This window comes from Nomascus leucogenys, chromosome 14 (genome assembly GCF_006542625.1).
Source record: "Nomascus leucogenys isolate Asia chromosome 14, Asia_NLE_v1, whole genome shotgun sequence".
Taxonomy (NCBI): domain Eukaryota; kingdom Metazoa; phylum Chordata; class Mammalia; order Primates; family Hylobatidae; genus Nomascus; species Nomascus leucogenys.
This window is the reverse complement of record NC_044394.1, coordinates 20,010,545-20,031,376: the sequence shown is the minus strand read 5'-3', so window position 1 is coordinate 20,031,376 and position 20,832 is coordinate 20,010,545. Positions and strand designations below refer to the sequence as shown.

Sequence of the window (20,832 nt, the reverse complement as noted above, 5' to 3'; positions counted from 1 at the left end):
CAAGAACATGAACCAAGTAAACTAAGTTTTGAAAGGTGGTTAATTAGAAATTCACCGTTCAAAAACTCTATAGTTTTGGCTGGGCATGGTGGCTAACGCCTGTAACCCAGCACTTTGGGAGGCTGAGGTAGGTGGATCACTTGAGGTCAAGAGGCCGAGATAAAACTCTGGCCAATATAGTGAAACCCCGTCACTACTAAAAATATAAAAAAATTAACCAGGCGTGGTGGCACATGCCTGTAGTCCCAGCTACTCGGTAGGCTGAGATATGAGAATCACCTGAACCCTGGAGGCAGAGGTTGCAGTGAGCTGAGATCATGCCACTGTACTCCAGCCTGGCAGACTGGGACTCTGTCGCAAAAAAAAAACAAAAAAAAACCCCAAAAAACAAAATCAAAACACTGTATTCCTGTTATACAATAGCGCCAATAGACAATGTAAGAGAAAAAAAAAATCCATTTCACAAAGCAAGAAAAACTTTCTTACCCAAGTAAGAAAAAAAAAAATATGTAAGAGTTCTGTGGGGAGATTTTAAAATTTTACTGATGGAAATGAAATGCCAGTTTTTAATCAAATTAATATTACTAATGTCAGTAAATCCCAACAAGGTTTTTCGTAGAACTTCATAAATATCCTAAAATGATAGAAAAGATCACTATGTTCGATTAATGAAGATGGTATAGAAAAAACAACAAAGGAAAGGGGCTTGTCTTAGTAGAATTGAGATCAAAATAAAGCTATAGTAATAAGCTATAGTAAAACAAGGTTTTAATGACACAGAAATAGACAAATGGCTTAGTGGGACAGAATAGACTCCAAAAGTAGACCTACACTTAATGTGGGAATCTGAGATCAGTGAGAAATGTAAGCTCGTTAGTAAATGGTGTTGGCATAATTATCAGTATGGAAAAGCTACAAATTAAATTCAAGAGGACCTTCAAGAGCACCAGTAGACAACCTATTAGAATAAGAAAGGTTAGCATGGTTGCTAAAGATAAGAACAATAAACAAAAAATGATAGCATTCACATATCAGCATTAACCTATCAGCAAATACATTTTTAAAATATTACATTAACTTTAATGGCAAAAACTGTAAGCATCTAGGAATAAATCTAATAAAAGGCCCTCCTGGAGAAGATTATAAAATGGTTTTGAAGAAGACCTGAATGAGTGTAGAGAGATACACCATGTTTATCAGTGGGAAGACTCAATGCTGTAGAGTTGTCAGTTTATTCTTAATAAATTTGTAGATTGAGTGCAATTTCAGTCAAAATCTTACTAGGTTTTGTTTTTTGTTTATGCAGAATATGACAAACTAATCCTAAAAATCATCAAGGACCATGAATGGTTAAGATAAATTTGAAAAAAACAATTTAGTCAGGGCGTCTTGCCCTACTACACATCAAGATGTAAATAACTGTAGTTGTTAAGGTGGTGCTGTTGACATGGGAATATATAGGTAGACCAGTGAAACATAAAGGAGAACACAGAAACAAGCCAGGCCCATATATCAATAGGATGCATTGAGAAGAACACAGCATCTCTTCTGTGTTTTTCCTGTTAAGGATATATATCCAGAACTTAATTATCAGTCAACACAGTCTTATCAGACAAACCCAACTGAAAATCATTCTATAAAGTATGTGGCCTGTAACCCTTCTAAAGTATCTAGTTCATGTACATCAACAAAAGGCTGAGAAACCTCCAGCCTGAAAGAGATTAAAGATTGCAGTTCAGACTACCACATGCCAAGTATGATTCTGAACTGAATCTATTCCTATAAAGAACATCCATTCATTATTGGGACAAGAAGGGAAACATGAATGGATTCTTAAGATGGGACTATGTAGTAATGTATGTTTAATATTGCCCCATAGATCATTTAGTCTCTGTTCATTCCTTTCAGCTTTTTCTGCCCTCTCTCCATGCTGCTTTGGATTGTTTTTATTGTAATGTCTTCAAGTTCACTAATCGTTTGCTATACAGTTTCTAATCCGTTGTTAAGCTCGTGCTGTGAATTTTTCATTTCAAATAGTTGTATTTTGCAGCTTTAGAAGTCCCATCTGAGTTTCTCAAAACATAATTTACATTTCTTCCTACTTAATGTTCATGTCTTTCTTTAAATCCTTTAGTATGTTTATAATAGCTGTTTAAAGTCCTTGTCTGTTATTTCCATGATCTTTTTCATTTCTGGGTCTGTTTCTGTTGACTGTTTCCATTTTCTTTCCTGGTTATAGATCACATTTTCCTGATCTTTTGTGTCTATTAATTTTTTTATTTTATGCTGGACATTGTAATGATTATATTTTGGAGTGTCTGTACCTTGTCCTTTTAGAGTGACAGACTTTGTTTTGGCAGGTTGTCCAGTTACTTGCAATCAGCATGATCCTTTCAAGACTTGTTTTGTTGGAGGTGGGGTTCTTGAATAGCTTTTACTCAGCTGCTGATTTAGTCCTCCAAGACATGACTCTTCTGCGGTCTGTGCTGTATGTTCTGAATGTTCATTAAGTCTACTCCACTCTACTTGTCAGAACTCAAATTTCTCTCTTTACATTGTGAGCTCTGAGAATTGTTTAGCTTACAGCTTTCTTGTATTTGATCTCTGCTTAGCCTTGTGGAGTTTTCGGTTATACGTGCACAATTTAGTATTTAGCCAAAATTTTGTTGGTTTTTTGTTTTGATTTGTTTTCAAGACAGGCTCCCACCATATTGCCCAGGCTGGTCTTGAATACCTTACCTCAGCATTCCTCCCGTTTTAGCTTCCCGAAGTCCTGGGATTACAGGCATGAGCCACTACATCCATGCGTGTGTGAAGCCAAAGCCAAAATCTTAAAGGCAGATTTTTGGAGCTCTTTGTTAGTGTAGCTCCCTTTTCTTTGGTATTCTTTTCTGAATGTGTCAGTTTTGCATCCATGAACTCCAGCTTTGTCTCAAGTTCAACAAGACTTGGGCTACCCATTTTTCTGTACCTCATTCTGGAAAGCACCTCACTGCCTAGTCTTGCATTACCTGCTGTCCAAAGTCTGAAAATAGTTTTTTCATGCTTTGTCCAGTTTTCTAGTTTTTTATGGCAAGAGGGCATCTTCCTCCTTTTTGTAATAGCTACCCCTTCATATTTTATTAATAGCTTAGTTTGATTGCATTATTTTCTCAACTAGTCCCTTGAGTAATCTCAGCATAAGTGGTTGAACTGATCCAAGGTTGGGGATTAAGAATGTGGTCAAAGGACAAAAGAATCAAGATATTGGGAGTGGTGGCAAGCAAATAGTTGAAGCAGTGGTTCTCAGAGTATGGATGGAGGATCCTTTTTGGGATCCATAGGGTCTTCCCACTTCTAACTACATGTGAGGGTAAAATGTCTTAATATACTTGAACCAAAATAATAAGCAATGGATTCAATGCAGAAGCAAAGATAAGAATCTGTTTTTTGAAAGGTAAACCACACATTAAAGAGATACACAAAAATAGTAAAACGATACCACTCAGTTTTCTAAGTTTTTTGTTTGGTTTTTGTTAGCCTGTGATGGGTTTATTATTTTGTTAAAGTGAGTTGATACATAAATAACTTTGAAATGTTCTGTCTTTATTTCTATTTTTTTTTTTTTTTTTTGAGTCATGCTCTGTAGCCCAGGCTGGAGTGCAGTGGTGCAATCCTGGTCCACTGCAACCTCTGCATCCTGGGTTCAAGTGATTCTCCTGCCTCAGCCTCCCAAGTAGCTGGGACTACAGTTGCATGCCACCACACACGGCTAATTTTTGTATTTTTAATAGAGATGGGGTTTCACCATGTTGGCCAGGCTAGTCTTGAACTCCTGACCTCAGGTGATCCACCAGCCTGGGCCTCCCATAGTGCTGGGATTATAGGCGTGAATCACCGTGCCCTACCTCAGTCTTTATTTCTAACACACTAAGTATTAATTAAAGATAGCCCACAACATCAAAAACTGTTTGGAGTCATCAATTAAGATTACAAAGGGGTCTTGAGACCTAAAAGTTTGAGAATTATGGAAATAAAGCACCATAGAGTCTAGTCTGTTTAGAGAAGGAACTGAAGGCATTGGACTGGCATTGGTCTAATCTGTTTAGGGAAGGAACTGAAGGCATTAGGAATGCAATGGACTGTGTAAAAAGGGAAGAGATTAAAGAATGAGGCGTTACTATTCAGTTTCTATTTCCTGTTGGATGAGTGTCAATTTCTTGACTTTCCTGCATCCTTGTGTGGAGGTGCCACAATTTCCCATTCTAAACCATGGTTGGCTTGACTATTTTTCTTCTGCAGTTTCTGCTGCCACAGGATTATTGAGCCCTTTGCTTTCATTGAATCTACAGTTTTACCAAAGATAAAAGTATTAACCTGTGTCATCCACTTTAACCTTGAATTTCTCTGGGACATTGCCTGTTCAAATATAATCCCTATTACCCAGTGAGGAGAAATAACATTTATTGGTTATTATTAGCCCGTATTTTAAATGGATTTATTTTGTTGGAATAAATAAATATATTTATTTATTTTGATGGAACTATATATTCAAAGGAAATAGTAAGTTATTCATCCCAGGAATGTGGAGTGGCAACATAACAGTGAAAGGCAATATCTAACTTAGGTTTGAAATTAATTTTGTTCTTGCTTTGGGAAATCAGTTGCACTTATATTAATTAGAAGCACGGAATACATGTCAAAGTAATAATCTGCCCCTTTGGACCATCTCTGTTAATGCAGATGAGCACACAATTTATTTAAATAAAAAAGTATTATATGATTAGTTTTAATTATATACAGGTTGATAGTAGTATTTATATAATTTTAAAGTATTTTTGTATTTCTTACAGTAATCCTAAATTGGAGAGTCAGAGAGTAAATAAAAAAGTCAATAATGATGCCTCACTTAGAATGCACAATCTATCCATTTTGGTGAGACAAATAAAATTTTATTACCAGGTAAGTGCTCTTTTTAAAAATCTGGGGTTTTAACTACTTACATTTTTGTATTATTTAGTATCAGTCACCTCACAAATATTTAAATGCTTATTATATGCTAGGTTCTCATCTATTTGCTAGAGTTAGAGTAGTAAATAAGATAGTTTATTTTTTATGAATGTTAAAGGCTTAAGCAAGCACTTAATAATTTTCTAATGTTACAAATGACTATTGTATTTCATGTTGTAAAAATCAGGTCCCAGTTTCCTGAGAACTTGCATAGTGTAACATTTTGTTGTTAGACTTCTTGAATTATGCCTTGAAAAGTGTACTTCCATTTCTTTAAAAAAAACCTGAATTGGATGCATATTTTAGTTTTTAAATATGAACATTGTTGAGGCTTTCAACATACCTTTCAGAATTGCTATATCTGCATTGCATAAATTTTGGTATGGCGTATTTTAAAAGATGATTATTTCTATGCATTTTCTAATTTCTGCTATGATTTATTTCGCTTATGAGTTACTTAGAAGTATGCTTTTAAATTTTTGAACATGGTATTTTTCAAGTAAACTTTTTGCTTTTGATTTTTGGTCAAAGAATGTGGTTTGTATAATACTGATTCTTTGATATTTGTTAAGAATTACTTAGCTTGGCCTAGTATGTTGTTGTCAGCTTTCTTTAAAGTTCTATGTGTGCTTGAAAAAGTATGTATTCTCCAATTGTTTGGGCACAGAGTGAGAGCAACCTTGTTTGTTAATTGTATTGTTCCAATCTTTTACAGCCTTATTGATTTGTCTTTTGAGTGATTAGTTATTGAGAAGGAGGAGTTGAAATATCCCATATGATGATGAATTAATCAAATTTTGTTTTATAGACTTTGAAGCTGTTATTAGGTGCAAATAAATTTAAAATTGTTAAATCTTCCTGAGGAATTTGATTATTTATTAGTAATTGTTTCTTTTCCAATTTTTTTTTCTTTTTTTTTTCTTTTTTTTTTTTGAGATGGAGCCTCACTGTCGCCCAGGCTGGAGTGCAGTGGCGCAATCTCATCTCACTGCAACCTCTGCCTCCTGGGTTCAAGCGATTCTCCTGCCTCAGATTCCTGAGTAGCTGGGACTACAGGTGCGAGCCACCGTGTCCAGCTAATTTTTATGTTTTCAGTAGAGATGGGTTTTCACCATGTTGGCTAGGTTGGTCTCAAACTCCTGACCTCAAGTGATCTGCCCCCCTCAGCCTCCCAAAGTGCTGGGATTACAGGCATGAGCGCCCATGCCCAGCCTATCAATAATTGTTTCTACATGTTTTTCCTTTCTACTGGTTTAAAATTTTTTCACTCTTCCTGTTTTTTCAGAGGTGACTTTCAAAATTATACATTTTATACCTAAACATAGGAAAGGCCAAAGTTAATGAGTATCTTTACCCATTTATGGAATAGTGCTATGACTTTAGAATGTTTTAATTGCAGTCATTCTCTTTTATGACTTTTAAGCTCTTCTTGTGTTGTATTTTAGGGTTTTTTTCTTTACCCTACAAATTAAATATTGAGAAGTACTATTAAATAAATAAAACCAATGTTTCTTTTTTTTTTTTCGAGATGGAATCTCAGTCTGTTGCCCTGGCTGGAGTGCAGTGGCACGAGCTCAGCTCACTGCAACTTCCGCCTCCTGGGTTCCAGCAATTCTCCTGCCTCAGCCGCCCGAGTAGCAGGGATTACATGTGCCCACTACCACACCTGGCTAATTTTTTTGTATTTTTAGTAGAGACTGGGTTTCGCCATGTTGGCCAGGCTGGTCTCGAACTCCTGACCTCGTGTGATCCACCCGCCTCGGCCTCCCAAAATGCTAGGATTATAGGCATGAGCCGTGCGCCCAGCCCTTTTCCTTTAGCTCAAGCTGCATGTTTGTCTTTGAGAATATTTGTCTGAAAATGCCTTTATTTCACTCTTGTTTTTGGAAGATAGTTCTTTGTTTTAGTTTTTAAATAGAGACAGAAGGCTGCGTGCAGTGGCTCACACCTGTAATCACAGCACTTTGGGAGGCCGAGGTGGGCAGATCACTTGAGGTCAGGAGTTCGAGACCAGCCTGTCCAACATGGCGAAACCTTGTCTCCACTAAAAATATGAAAATTAGCCAGCCTTGCTGGTGGGCACCTGTAATCTCAGCTACTAAGAAGGCTGAGGCATGAGAATCACTTGAACCCAGGAAGCAGGGTTTGCAGTGAGCCGAGATCATGCCGTTGCACTCCAGCCTTGGCAGCAAGAGCAAAACTCCATCTACAAAAAATAAGATAAAGTAAAATAAAATAAAATACCATCTACAAAAAATAAAATAAAATTAAAAAGAGACAGAGTCTCACTGTGTTGCCCAGGCTGGTCTTGAACCTCTGGGCTCAAGCAGTCCTCTTGCCTCAGCCTCGCAAAGTGTTGGGATTATGGGCGTGAGTGATTGCACGAGGATGAAATACTTTTAAGTATGCAGTTTTAGGTTGACAATTATTTTTCTGTCAGTACTTTGCAGACTTAATTCTTCTGTCTCTGGATTTTTTTTTTTTTTTTTTTTTTTTTTTTTTTTGAAACGGAGTTTCGCTCTTATTGCCCAGGCTGGAGGGCAATGGCACGGTCTTGACTCACTGCAACCTCTGGCTCCTGGGTTCAAGTGATTCTTCTGTCTCAGCCTCCCATGTAGCTGGAATTACAGGTGCATGCCACCACGCCCGGCTAATTTTTGTATTTTTAGTAGAGACAGGGTTCCTCATGTTGATCAGGCTGGTCTCGAACTCCTGACCTCAGGTAATCTGCCTGCCTCGGCCTCCCAAAGTGCTGGGATTACAGGTGTGAGCCACCATGCCTGGCCTCTCTGGATTCTTTTTGCTCTGGAGAAGTTAGCTGTCTAATTTTTGTTACTTAAGCTGTCTTTTTTTTTTTTTTTTTTTGAGATGGAGTTTCACTCTGTTACCTAGACTGGAGTGCAATGGTGCAATTTCAGCCCACTGCAGCCTCTGCCTCCCAGATTCAAGGGATTCTCCTGCCTCAGGCTCCTGAGTAGCTGAGACTACAGGGACATGCCACCAGGCCCGGCTAATTTTTGTATTTTTAGGAGAGATGGGGTTTCACCATGTTGGCCAGGCTTGTCTCGAACTCCTGACCTCAGATGATCCACGCGCCTCAGCCTTCCAAAGTGCTGAGATTACAGGCGTGAGCCACCACACTTGGCTAGGCTGTCTTTTTTCTTTCAAAGCTGCTCTTAGTATTTATTCTTCTAACATTTGCTCTTTTCTATTCTACTAATCTGGTATCTTTCAAATATTTCTATTGATAAATATTAGACTTTCTTACTGTATTTCTTGCTTATTAAACTTTTATTTATTAAGCTTGTGCTGCATTCTGAGTCTTGTTTTCAGAACTCTCTAATTTACTAATTCACTCCTTATTTGTGTCAAATCTTCTGTTTAACCCATTGATTATATCTTTCGTTTCTGGAAGATTTGGTTCTTTTTACATTACCTTTTCATTTTGTTCATTAATCATTTTCTTTATTTCTTCAGATATTTAAAATTTTTCTGTTTTAGATTTCATATCTGATTATTCAGAAATCTGAAATATGTACAGATCTGAATCTGTCCTTTGTTTTCTGCTTGCTGTTTCTTGTGGTAGTGGTGGTGATAGTAGTAGTGGCAGTGGTGGAGGTGTGTGTTTTAATTGTGTGTGTTTTAATTGTGAACTCATTTTTTGGGGGGGGACTTTATCTGTGCGGATTCTTTGTATTCAAGTCAAGGATGCAGATTTGTTGCTTGCTTGTATTCAAGTCGGAGCAGATTTGTTGCTTGTTGTGCAAGCAACCCTGAGTCACCTTTATTTTAAGCAAGTTTAGCCAGGCGCGGTAGTTCACGCCTGTAATCCCAGCACTTTGGGAGGCCGAGATGGGTGGATCACTGGAGATGTGGAGTTCCAAACCAGCCTGGCCAACGTGGTGAAACCCTGCCTGTACTAAAAATGCAAAAATTAGCCGGGTGTGGTGGTGCGTGCCTGTAATCCCAGCAACTTGGGAGGCTGAGGCACAAGAATTGCTTGAACCAGAGAGGCAGAAGTTACAGTGAGCGGAGATCACACCACTGCACTCCAGCCTGGGTGACAGAGGGAGACTCTGTCTTTAAAAAAAAAAAAATATATATATATATATAAAATATATAAAATATTAAATATATAATTAAATATATTTATATAGTTAAGCAAGTTCATATAGAAGCAATATTGTTGTAATGTAGAAAATTAGAAAAAAAATAGATAATATAGACATAGTTCTAGTGCCGGGAAATTACCACTGTTATCACCTGAATATATATACACTTCTGGATTTTTTTTTCTTTTTTGAGGTGGAGTTTTGCTCTGTCACCCAGGCTGGAGTGCAGTGGTGCAATCTCGGCTCACTGCAACCTCTGCCCCACCTGGATTTTTTTTTTCTTTATGTGTTTATAAATTACGTTTTTATGTGTTTACATTTTTTATTGATCGATTGAAACAAGGTCTCACTTTGTTGCCTAAGTCACAGCTCACTGTAGCTAAGACCTTCTGGGCTCAAGCAATCCTTCCGCCTCAGCCTCCTAAGTAGCCGGGACTACCCATGTGTGTCACTATGCTATATTTTTTAATTTTTTGAGATGGAGTCTGGTGTTGTCGCCCATGCTGGAGTGCAGTGGCACAATCGTAGCTCTTAGCTCACTGTAGTCTTGAACGCAGTTACTTTCACACCAACCAATATTTTATAAATTGTCTTCAGAAATAGGTCATTGTATATATACAGCTAATGGACTTACTGAAATAATTTTTTTATTCTTGTTATATTAGAGAGGGTCTGGTTTAATATATGACACATTGCAAGTTAATATTTTCCAAATCAATGGAATTCTCATCAGCCCTTAAATTACCTTCTCTTAGAAAAATCATATTTTGGGGAATGACTGTAGAAAACTATTAAATTTTTTGTATGTCATATGCCCCTGAGAAGATGTATTTGAAGTGAAGTATTTTAGTATTTAGTATTTTAGTATTTCTTTTCTTTTCTTTTTTTTTTTTTTTTTTTTTAAGACAGAGTCTCGCTCTGTTGCCCAGGCTGGAGTGCAGTGGCACAATCTTGACTCACTGCAACCTCCACCTCCCGGGTTCAAGTGATCCTCCTGCCTCGGCCTCCTGAGTAGCTGGGATTACAGGCACCTGCCACCACACCTGGCTAATTTTTTTTGTATTTTTAATAGAGATGGTGTTTCACCATGTTGGCCAGGCTGGTTTTGAACTCCTGACCTCAGGTGATCCTCCCTCCTCGGCCTCCCAAAATGCTGGGACTACAGGCATGAGCCACCGTGCCGGGCCATTTTAGTACATTTTGATTGTTCTGACTCACAAAGGGGAAAGCGAATTTGGATAAGTTAAAATTCAAAAGTGTATGTTTCCCAAAAAATTTTTTTGATAGGCTGGTAAGCATCAAGGTCATCTTGTAAAGATGATTCCCAGGGGGAAAAGAATATTGATAGAATACCCTAAGATGATTGTTGGAGGGAGGATTATTTCAATTTATCTTTTTTTTTTTTTTTTTGAAAATTACGTATGCATTTATTTGTAGAGAGAAGGTCTCCCTATGTTACCCAGGCTGGTCTTGAGCTCCTGGTCTCAAGCAATCCTCCCAAAGTGCTAGGATAACAGGTGTAAGCCACTATGCTTGGCTGAAATGAAATATTTTTTTTTGTATTTTTTTATATATGCTTTTATTTTTCTGTGATTACAAACACAACTGAATATCAAATGCACAAAGTAAGAATTACACGGGGAAAAAAAACCAGATACGTTCGTATATATATCACCTTTTCAAGGCTATTTCCATCCAGAATAACCTTGGTTTGCCAGGGCCTATAGAAAGAAGTCACTAAATCGCCTTTAGTCAAATTTGTGTGTTTGCTTTCTTCTATAATTCCAATACCTCCACCATCAACGACTTGAGATAGCTGCCAAGGTGTTACATAATCAGTGCCAGTGTCTTCATTCATTCTACAATGAAGGCTGTCACTTCACATTTGGAAGGTTGCACAGCGGCTGGGCAGAGACGCTCGTCACTTCCCAGACGGGGCGGCCGGGCAGAGGCGCTCCTCAATTCCCAGACGGGGCGGCCGGGCAGAGGCGCTCCTCACTTCCCAGACGGGGCGGCCGGGCAGAGGCGCTCCTCACTTCCCAGACGGGGCGGCCGGGCCGAGGCGCTCCTCACTTCCCAGACGGGGCGGCCGGGCAGAGGCGCTCCTCACTTCCCGGAAGGGGCGGCCGGGCAGAGGCGCTCCTCACTTCCCAGACGGGGCGGCCGGGCAGAGGCGCTTCTCACATCCCAGACGATGGGCGGCCGGGCAGAGGCGCTCCTCACATCCCAGACGGGACGGCCAGGCAGAGGCGCTCCTCACTTCCCAGACGATGGGCGGCCGGGCAGAGGCGCTCCTCACTTCCCAGACGGGGCGGCCGGGCAGAGGCGCTCCTTACATCCCAGACGATGGGGGGCCAGGCAGAGACACTCCTCCGGGTGGTGGCCGGGCAGAGGCTGTAATCTTAGCACTTTGGGAGGCCAAGGCAGGCGGCTGGGAGGTGGAGGTTGTAGTAAGCCGAGATCACCCCACTGCACTCCAGCCTGGGCAACTTTGAGCATTGAGTGAGCGAGACTCCGTCTGTAATCCCAGCACTTCGGGAGGCCGAGGCGGGCAGATCACTGGAGGTCAGGAGTTGGAGACCAGCCTGGCCAACATGGCAAAACCCCGTCTCCACCAAAAACACAAAAACCAGCCAGGCGTGGTGGTGTGCGCCTGCATTCCCAGGTATTCGGCAGGCCGAGGCAGGAGAATCACGGGAGCCCGAGGCAGGGAGGTTGCAGTGAGCCGAGATTATGGCGCTGCACTGCAGGCTGGGCAACAGAGGGAGACCGTCTCAGAAAAGAAAAGAAAAGGGAAGGGAAGGGGAAGGGCCCAATTTATCTTTTCAGTAATGATAGGTAAATTTAAATGTCAGTACTCTTTTTTTTTTTCATTTTTATGATTTAGAACCTCTAAAAGTTCAATACAAATTCTAATGTCATTCACATTTTCCCTCTCCCATTTCTTGAATGCCAGATATTCTACCTGGTACTGGTGCTACAGTGGTGCATAGGACATACCATGTCCCTATTTTCACGGAACTATGGTAGTGGTAGAGGAATAAAAGATGAGTAAAAAACTAAACAAAATAATTTCTGTTGTGATAAATAATATAAGACTAATGAAGTAGTAATATGAGAGGTCATGAGAGAGATAAGTGGTAACATTAGATTATCAGAAAGTTTATCAAAGTTTATACTTCATTATGGTTAAATGGCAATTCAGACCTTTTCAAATAATCGCTTGATCCATAGCAAACACCTTTTTGTCTTGCAAATGAATATTCAAAAGTTTTCTAGTCAGAAAATAAATTATAGCTGTTATGTAAAATTACCTAGGCTCTTAAAAATTTTTTTTTATTTGAAGTTATTTTTAGCCCTGTGAATAAGGGAGAGATGGTGAATTTGAGTATCAGAGACAGCATTTACAAGTAAAAAAATTTTAGTTGTCTATAGAACCCTGTCATAGCCAGTGTTTGGTGTGACTATATTGGCAGCAGTTTGAATAAGTATTAAATGAAGAACATTGTTGTTCAAACACCACTAAAATAATGATCTGAACCATTTGAGGCTGCAAAGGAAAGAACATGTTACAGTTAGGAAATTTATTAGGAAGTGTTTGTATGGTATGATGTCACTGGTATCAAAAAGAAAGAGCAGATTCCAGTACCATTAATCCAGTTGCTACAGAAAATAGATGAAATAGGTTTTTCTTTAACGTCTAAAAAAAATAGATACTTTTTAGGTTTTTCTTTACCGTCTGTCATAATAAGCAACATTTGGAGTGTTAATAAAATTCAGTAGCCAAGAAAATGAGATTCTATGTGTGTTATAAAACAAATGTTTTATATTCCATCATATTTTTGACACTGGTCAGGTATTCTTTCCTTTTAATGCCATTGATTTAATTTTTTCCTATAGTCTACTAAAATATGGTAAAATAGCCTTAATTCTCTTTACTAGTAACATGGATAAAATGACAGATACGTAATAGTATGATAAATGTTGTCATGTACTGAATTTTAAAAGCAGATTGTAAGAGTCTCAAAAGAGGGACTGTCATTTCCGTGTATTTTAGAATTCTTTGAACCTATTTTTAATTCTGTAGAATTATGCAGTTTTAGTAACAGTGTTTTACTTTATGTGGTGATTCAGGAAAGTGAAGTGAGGCCTGACTTTTGCCAGAAGTGTTAACTTCTTGCTATGAAGAAAGAATTATGGATAATTTCTAGGAAGAAGGAAGGGTTAATTTAAATTATCTTTGAATAGTAACTAAATAATGTTTATATCTGGCATATTTATGAAGTAGTCTTTCTTACAATGCATTAGCAGCATAAGCTTTAATTCATAAAAATTTGTAATGTATAGTCTGTATAGTCATGTGTACTTTTTTTTTTTTTTTTTTTTTTTTTTTTTGAGACGGGTTCTCACTCTGTTGCCCAGGCTGGAGTGCAGTGGCACAATCTTGACTAACTGCAACCTCCGCCTCCTGGGCTCAAGCCATCCTCCCACCTCAGCCTCCCTAGTAGCTGGGAATACAGGCGCATGCCGCTACACCCGGCTAATTTTGTTGTTGTTGTTGTTGAGACAGGGTTCTGCCATGTTGCCTGGTCTCAAACTCCTGAGCTCAAGCGATTCATCTGCCTCGGCCTCCCACCATGCTCAGCCAGTCTTGTGTACCTTAACAACGAATATATGTTCTGAAAAATGTGTCATTAGGCAATTTTGTTATTGTATGAACATCATAGAGTGTACTTACACAAATGTAGATGATATAGTCTACTACACACCTATGGTAAATGGTGTAGCCTATAGCTCCTAGGCTACAAATCTGTATAGCATGTCACTGTACTGAATACTGTAGGCAGTTGTAACACAATGGTATTTGTGTATTTAAACATAGAGAAGGTACAGTAAAAATATGGTTTTATAGTCTTATGTGACCACCATCATATATATGGTTTATTGTTGACCAAAAATGTCATTACACGGTGCATACCTATATATCAATAAAAAAGGGTTTTAGATGGTCAACTAAAAACTGTGGTTGGCTGGGCGCAGTGGCTCATGCCTGTAATGCCAGCACTTTGGGAGGCCAAGGCAAGCGATCATTTGAGGTCAGGAGTTTGAGACCAGCCTGGCCAACATGGTGAAACCCTGTCTCCAATAAAAATACAAAAAATTAGCTGGACATGATGGCACGCACCTGTAGTTTCAGCTACTTGGGAGGGTGAGGCAGGAGAATCGCTTGAACCCAGGAGGCAGAGGTTGCAATGAGTCGAGATTGTGCTGCTGCATTCCGGCCTGGGTGACAGAGCAAGACTCTGTCTCAAAAAAATAAAGAAAAAAATTTTAAAAATGGTTAATATACCATTTTTCAATGAAAAAAGTTATACAAAGCCAGCTAACGTGGTGGAAATGAAATTGTAATATTTCAAGGAACATCTGCTTATTATTTTCCTATTACCATAATCTCTGCCAGTTCTTTCTTTTTTCTGTCTTTTCTTAATGATTGTAGTTCTCCAAATCTTTCTGAAATGTCTTCATGCCAGAATAGAATTTCCACTTATTTAGTGAAACTTTGCTTTAATGGCCCTGAAAACATTCAAAATCTCTGTATTTGAATACTTGCATATCTTTAAAAATTTTAACATTCTCCGCATCTCCACCTCCACCAATACTCTTTCTCATTGTCTGCTTTATTTTTATTTATTTATTTTTGAGATGGAGTCTTGCTCCGTCGCCCAGGCTGGAGTGCACTGGTGCAGTCTCAGCTCACTGCAACCTCCATCTCCCAAGTTCAAGTGATTCTTGTGCCTCAGCCTCCCGAGTAGCTGGGATGGCAGGCGTGTGCCAGCACATGCAGCTATTTTTTTTTTTTTTTTCAGTAGAGACAGGGCTTTGCCATCTCGGTCAGGCTGGTCTCGAACTCCTGGCGTCAAGTGATCCACCCGCCTTGACTTCCCTAAGTGCTGGGATTACAGGCATGAGCCACCGCACCTGGCTTCTGCTTTTTTATTTATTTATTTAGAGACGGAGTTTCACTCTTGTTGCCTAGGCTGGAGTGCAATGGTGCAATCTTGGCTCACCACAACCCCCGCCTCCTGGGTTTGAGCAATTCTCCTGCCTCAGCCTCCTGAGTAGCTGGGATTACAGGCATGCACTGCCACGCCTGGCTAATTTTCTGTTTTTAGTAGAGACGAGGTTTCTCCATGTTGATCAGGCTGGTCTCAGGTGATCCACCCGCCTCAGCCTCCCAAAGTGCTGGGATTACAGGCGTGAGCCGCTGTGCCCGGCTCCTCTGCTTTATTTTTATCCTTAGCACTTATCACCAAAAACCCTTGTTTTATTGTCTGTCTTCTCTTACTAAAATGTAAATACCATGAGAACAAGGATTTCTGTTTATTCACTGCTGTATTTTCACTGTCTAGAACGTCTGGCAGATAATTGATATTCAATAAATATTTGTTGGATAAATGACTGCCCTGATTTTCTCAAAACCTTTTTCTCTTTCAGTTGAATTGCTGAAATATTTTATTTCTCTGTTTATTTTTATAGGTTTCTTATAATTTGAGTTAACAAATTGAAGTATCTTCACTAGTTCATGTACATGCGTTATCAACTTTGACCTGTTAATTTGTTCCTCCTCTTAGTAAACTCATCTTGGGCTCATTTATATATTCTTTTTCCATTTCTTTAATACTTTAATGATGAATTTCTTTAGAGCGAAGTTGAGTCTGGGGAGTCTGTGATGATATAATAAATCTTAACAATAGCAGTCAGTTTTTAAGCATCTACTCTCTTTTATGTCTTGTATATTTTTTAATATTACTCATAAAATTGGAATGGGGAAATAAAAAGACTTTTTACAAAAATATAGCTAGAATCCAGGCCGGGCGCAGTGGTCCATGCCTGTAATCCTTGCACTTTGGGAGACCAAGGTGAGTGGATCACTCAGTGTCAGGAGTTCAAGACCAGCCTGGCCACGTCTGTACTAAAAATACAAAAATTAGCTGGACGTGGTGGCAGGCACCTGTAATTCCAGCGATTTGGGAGGCTGAGGCAGGAGGATCACTGAAACCTGGGAGGCAGAGGTTGCAGTGAACCAAGAATGCACCACTGCACTCCAGCCTAGGTGACAGAGCGAGACTCTGTCTCAAAAAAATATATATATATACATATATATATATATTTATATAAAATCCTCTGAAGAACCCATAGGGTAACCAATAAGACATTTTACAATAATTTGCTTTTTAAAAATTTGTATAATTTTAGCTGCCTTTTTTCAACCTAATGTTAGTACTTTTAGACATAATTTAATACTTGAAAATAGAGTTTTTCCCCATTAACTCTAAGGTTTTTAAATAATCATCATTTTTGAAACTTTTTACTTTTGTTTCACTTCCTACCCTCTCCCAAAAAAGACATATGTATTGTACATCATGGAGCTAAAATTTAAGCCTGGATGTTTTGACTTCATTCTACCCAAACACAATGTGCTGGTCATTTAGATTCTACTGTACTAGAGTACGTTTTTAGATGATATGGAGGTAAGTTTGAATTTAGCAATTTGCATCATCCAAACATAGACTTCATAGTGTAAAGATGAAATTGTATTATTGATAACACAAAAAGTCTTTGGTGATACCATATGGTGTAAAGAGTGTGTGAGATTGCTTTCATCTTTGTGAGAGGACTGAATTAACAGTAGAGCATGGGGAAACAGAGTAGGCTGGAAGTGGAGAATCAGCTGAGGAAGAAAGTGGAGGAAAGAGGTAGTGGACCACATGGAAGATTACTATCCATTGGGACAATTTTGCTTATAACAGTGTACCAACATAGAATGTTACATAGTAAATCAGTAAAATTAGTTGCCTTGGGAATGTAAGTTGATGTTTCCAGTTGATCCATCAGTTTTGACTCGTTACTCAAAAATAAGTGACGTAACTGAGTTTTATCTCTAACATCTTTAAGATAAAGCTTTAAAAAAATTCAGTGTCTGTTAAAATTTAAAGCTTCCATGCCCGGTGCGGTGGCTCAAACCTGTAATCTCAGCACTTTGGGAGGCCAAGGCGGGCGGATCACGATGTCAGCAGTTAGAGACCAGCCTGACCAACATGGTGAAACCCTGTCTACTAAAAATACAAAAATTAGCCGGGCATGGTGGCGTGCGCCTGTAATCCCAGTTACTCAGGAGGCCTAAGCAAGAGAATCTCTTGAACCCGGGAGGCGGAGGTTGCAGTGAACTGAGATCATGCCATTGCACTCCAGCCTAGGCGACAGAGCAAGACTCTGTCTCTAAATAAATAAGTAAAAATAAAAAATAAAAATAAATAAAAAATTAAAACTTCTCTTTACGAAGGTGAATTTGAAGGCTCTTTCATCTGACAGGTTATCTTCACAGAGTAGGATATAGACAAAACAGTGATTTAAAAAAATACAGCTCTCTTATTTATGATTAAAAAAAAAATCTCGCTGGGCACCGTGGCCTATGCCTGTAATCCCACCACTTTGGGAGGCCAAGACAGGAGGATTGCTTGAGTCCAGGAATTCAAGATCAACTTGGGCAACATAGCGAGACCTTGTCTCTATAAAAAATAAAAACAAATGAGGTAGGAGGATCGCTTGAGCCTGGGAGATCGAGGCTGCAATGAGCTGTGGTTGCATCAGTGTACTCCCACTGGGTGACAAGAGTAAGACCCTGTCTCAAAAAAAAAAAAAAAAAAAAAAGTCTATAATGACAGTCCTCATAATTTTGCTTCAAGGCAAGGAAACTAAAAATTCGAATGAAGTGGCTGGGCACGGTGGCTCATGCCTGCAATCCCAGCACTTTGGGAGGCTGAGGCAGGTGGATCATGAGGTCAGGAGTTCAAGACCAGCCTGGCCAAGATGGTGAAACCCCGTGTCTACTAAAAATACAAAAAAAATTAGCCAGGCATGGTGGTGGGCGCCTGTAATCCCAGCTACTCGGGAGGCTGAGGCAGAGAATTGCTTGCACCAGGGAGGCGGAGGTTGCAGTAAGCCAAGATTGTGCCACCGCACTCCAGCCTGGGCGACAGAGCGAGACTCCGTCTCAAAAAAAAAAATTGAATGAAGCAGAAATTTATTCCTTTAAGCCCATTTAGCTGTTACACACATAACTATAGCATATTCTCTTGAGATAACTTGCTTTTAATTGGAAAACTAATTCATTAAATATCCAAACTATCATTCCTGGAATAAGTGATTTTAGCAATTTTTGATACTTATTCTAACATGATGCATATATCAAGTATGTACTTTTCTTTAAATGCAGGCATATTTTGGCAATAGTTTTTTAAAGAGCTAATATAATACTGAGGAAAATTTTTTGAAACTTTCTTGTATGTATCTACAAAGAATTATAGATAAGAGATGAATTCTAATTAACATCTGGTGTCATGCCACCCACTGACCATGGGTAAGTGCTCTAGTGGATCTAGAATTAGAAATTTTTAAAAAGCAGCACAAGTTAACTTTTTATAGTTATTTTTCATGGTTATTTGCTTTCTCATCATAGTATTAAGTTAAAGGATTCAAAAAGAGTTGAATACCTTCAAAAATGTATTCCTCAGTAACTAGTTACATCTGAACATGTAGTCAACTTATGAAGAATCTGTCATAGTTATTCCTTAATATTGCAAAGATTCGGTAATTATCACATGGCACCCATCCATCCTGTAGTCTAATTCATCCCAGACCCTTTACATATCATCAGTGTCGGTGGTTGTAATGGCAGATACAGTGTATTTCTTCATTTCTTCAAGGAAGAGGTGGTATAAACAGAAGATGCATACTTGATGTATTACCTAAATTGAAGACTTAGAAAGCATTCACTTCTTTCTGAATCACCTTGTACATTCAGAATCTACATATATTCTTGTAACTAAAGTTTTACAGACATTAAACATCTATTGTAGAGGAGAGAAATAATGGTTCAGGAAATGACTTTCATGAAATGATCATTAGACAGCGTTTTTATTAAAGCAATTAGCTCTCTTAATTTTAATCTCAGTTGACATTTTTAAAATATAGCTCTCATTTATTATATTAAAAATATGGCATGGTGTGGTGGCTTATGCCTATAATCTCAACACTTTGGGAGGCCGAGGCGGGTGGATCACTTGAGGTCAGGAGTTCAAGACCAGCCTGGCCGACATGGTGACACCCCGTCTCTACTAAAAATACAAAAATTAGCCAGGCGTCATGGTAGGCACCTGTAGTCCCAGTTACCTGGGAGGCTGAGGTGGGAGAATCGCTTGAACCCAGGAGGCGGAGGTTGCAGTGAGTCAAGATCACACCACTGCACTACAGCCTGGCTGACAGAGTGAGACTCTACCTCAAAAAAAAAAAAATTTATATATATATATATATATATATATATATATATATAGTGACAGTACTTATAAATTTGTATGATGTATTTTTAGTTTCCTCAGTGAGAACTAACAAGAACAAAAAGCACACATGCTCGAACTTTTACTGAGGAATGTTTCTTAATTTTGCTCGATCTTTTATTGAGGAATGTTTCTTAATTTTCTAGCACCTAAAACTTCAGATTTCCAAGTAATAATTAGACCATTTTGACTTGAATGCTTTAATTTGGGAACATCTGATATTTTTAAAGCTTTTTTGTTATTATTTGTTTGTGTGTAGAGACGAAGGTCTCACTGTGTTGCCCAGGCTGGTCTCCAGTGATCCTCCCACCCTGGCCTTCCAAAGTGCTAGGATTACCGGCATGAGCCGCAGCACCCAGCCTGATAGATTATTAACTGAAGTCTACCTGGTATTATAATTTTAGTTATTTAATTCATTAAAGTTACAAAAGATTTAAGACCTTATATAACTTTTTCCATATTTGTTTAATTGCAATGTAGCACACCTATAGAAGAATGTACAAATCATAAATTATAGCTTGATGAATAATTACCTAGTTAGCATTACCCATATAACAAGTGTTGGATATTTTTTTTACAGGAGACTTTGCAGCAACTGATCATGATGTCATTGCCAAATGTCTTAATCATTGGCAAAAATCCCTTTTCTGGTAAGTATTAAAATTAATCTGTGAAAGTAATGTCTAACCTTTGTGTAATACTATGATGTTTATTTTTTACTAAGAGCTGATATACATTAACTCACCAGATTTTTCACAACTGTAGACGTTGGAGGTGATGTTCTATTTTATAGAGAGAGACAAGCTTAGAATATTTGTAAGTTATAGGTAAGACCAGACATAAATTTTACATTAAATTCAGTATTTTTTCTGCTGTACCAAACAGATACTTTTCTGTGATGATTTTTAGTGTCTCATTATAGAGAAGTATAGAAGATGATGTAGTTACAAACTTAAAAGAATATTACCTTAGAAAAATGATTTTGAAATAATTTCCAGGTTTCTGTTCATATATATATCTACTATCTACCATTGCCAAAATTGTTTGAATCTTAAGTTTTACTGATTGATATGTTTTATTTATTTATCTATTTATTTTGAGATGCAGTTTCGCTCTTGTTGCCCAGGCTAGAGTGCAATGGCACGATCTTGGCTCACTGCAACCTCAACCTCCTGGGTTCAAGCGATTCTCCTGCCTCAGCCTCCCAAGTAGCAGGAATTACAGGCGTGGCCACCATGCTAATTTCTGTATTTTTAGTAGAGACAGGGTTTTACCATGTTGGCCAGGCCGGTCTCGAACTCCTGACCTCAGGTGGTCTGCCCGCCTTGGCCTCC

General features: G+C 38.6%; 1 protein-coding gene across 9 annotated transcripts in view; it reads left to right on the top strand.

Moving 5' to 3' along the window:
• The window catches only part of CCDC88A (coiled-coil domain containing 88A), a 134,398-nt gene that overhangs the window by 25,665 nt on the left and 87,901 nt on the right, over window positions 1–20,832 (top strand). For 8 of the 9 annotated variants that reach the window (XM_030826988.1, XM_030826987.1, XM_030826986.1 and 5 more), the window contains exons 3-4: window positions 4,833–4,941; window positions 20,079–20,148. In XM_030826988.1, coding sequence (XP_030682848.1) covers window positions 4,833–4,941; window positions 20,079–20,148 — 179 coding nt within the window. The remainder of the gene's footprint in view (window positions 1–4,832; window positions 4,942–20,078; window positions 20,149–20,832) is intronic. The other variant, XM_030826985.1, reaches the window with a different exon arrangement.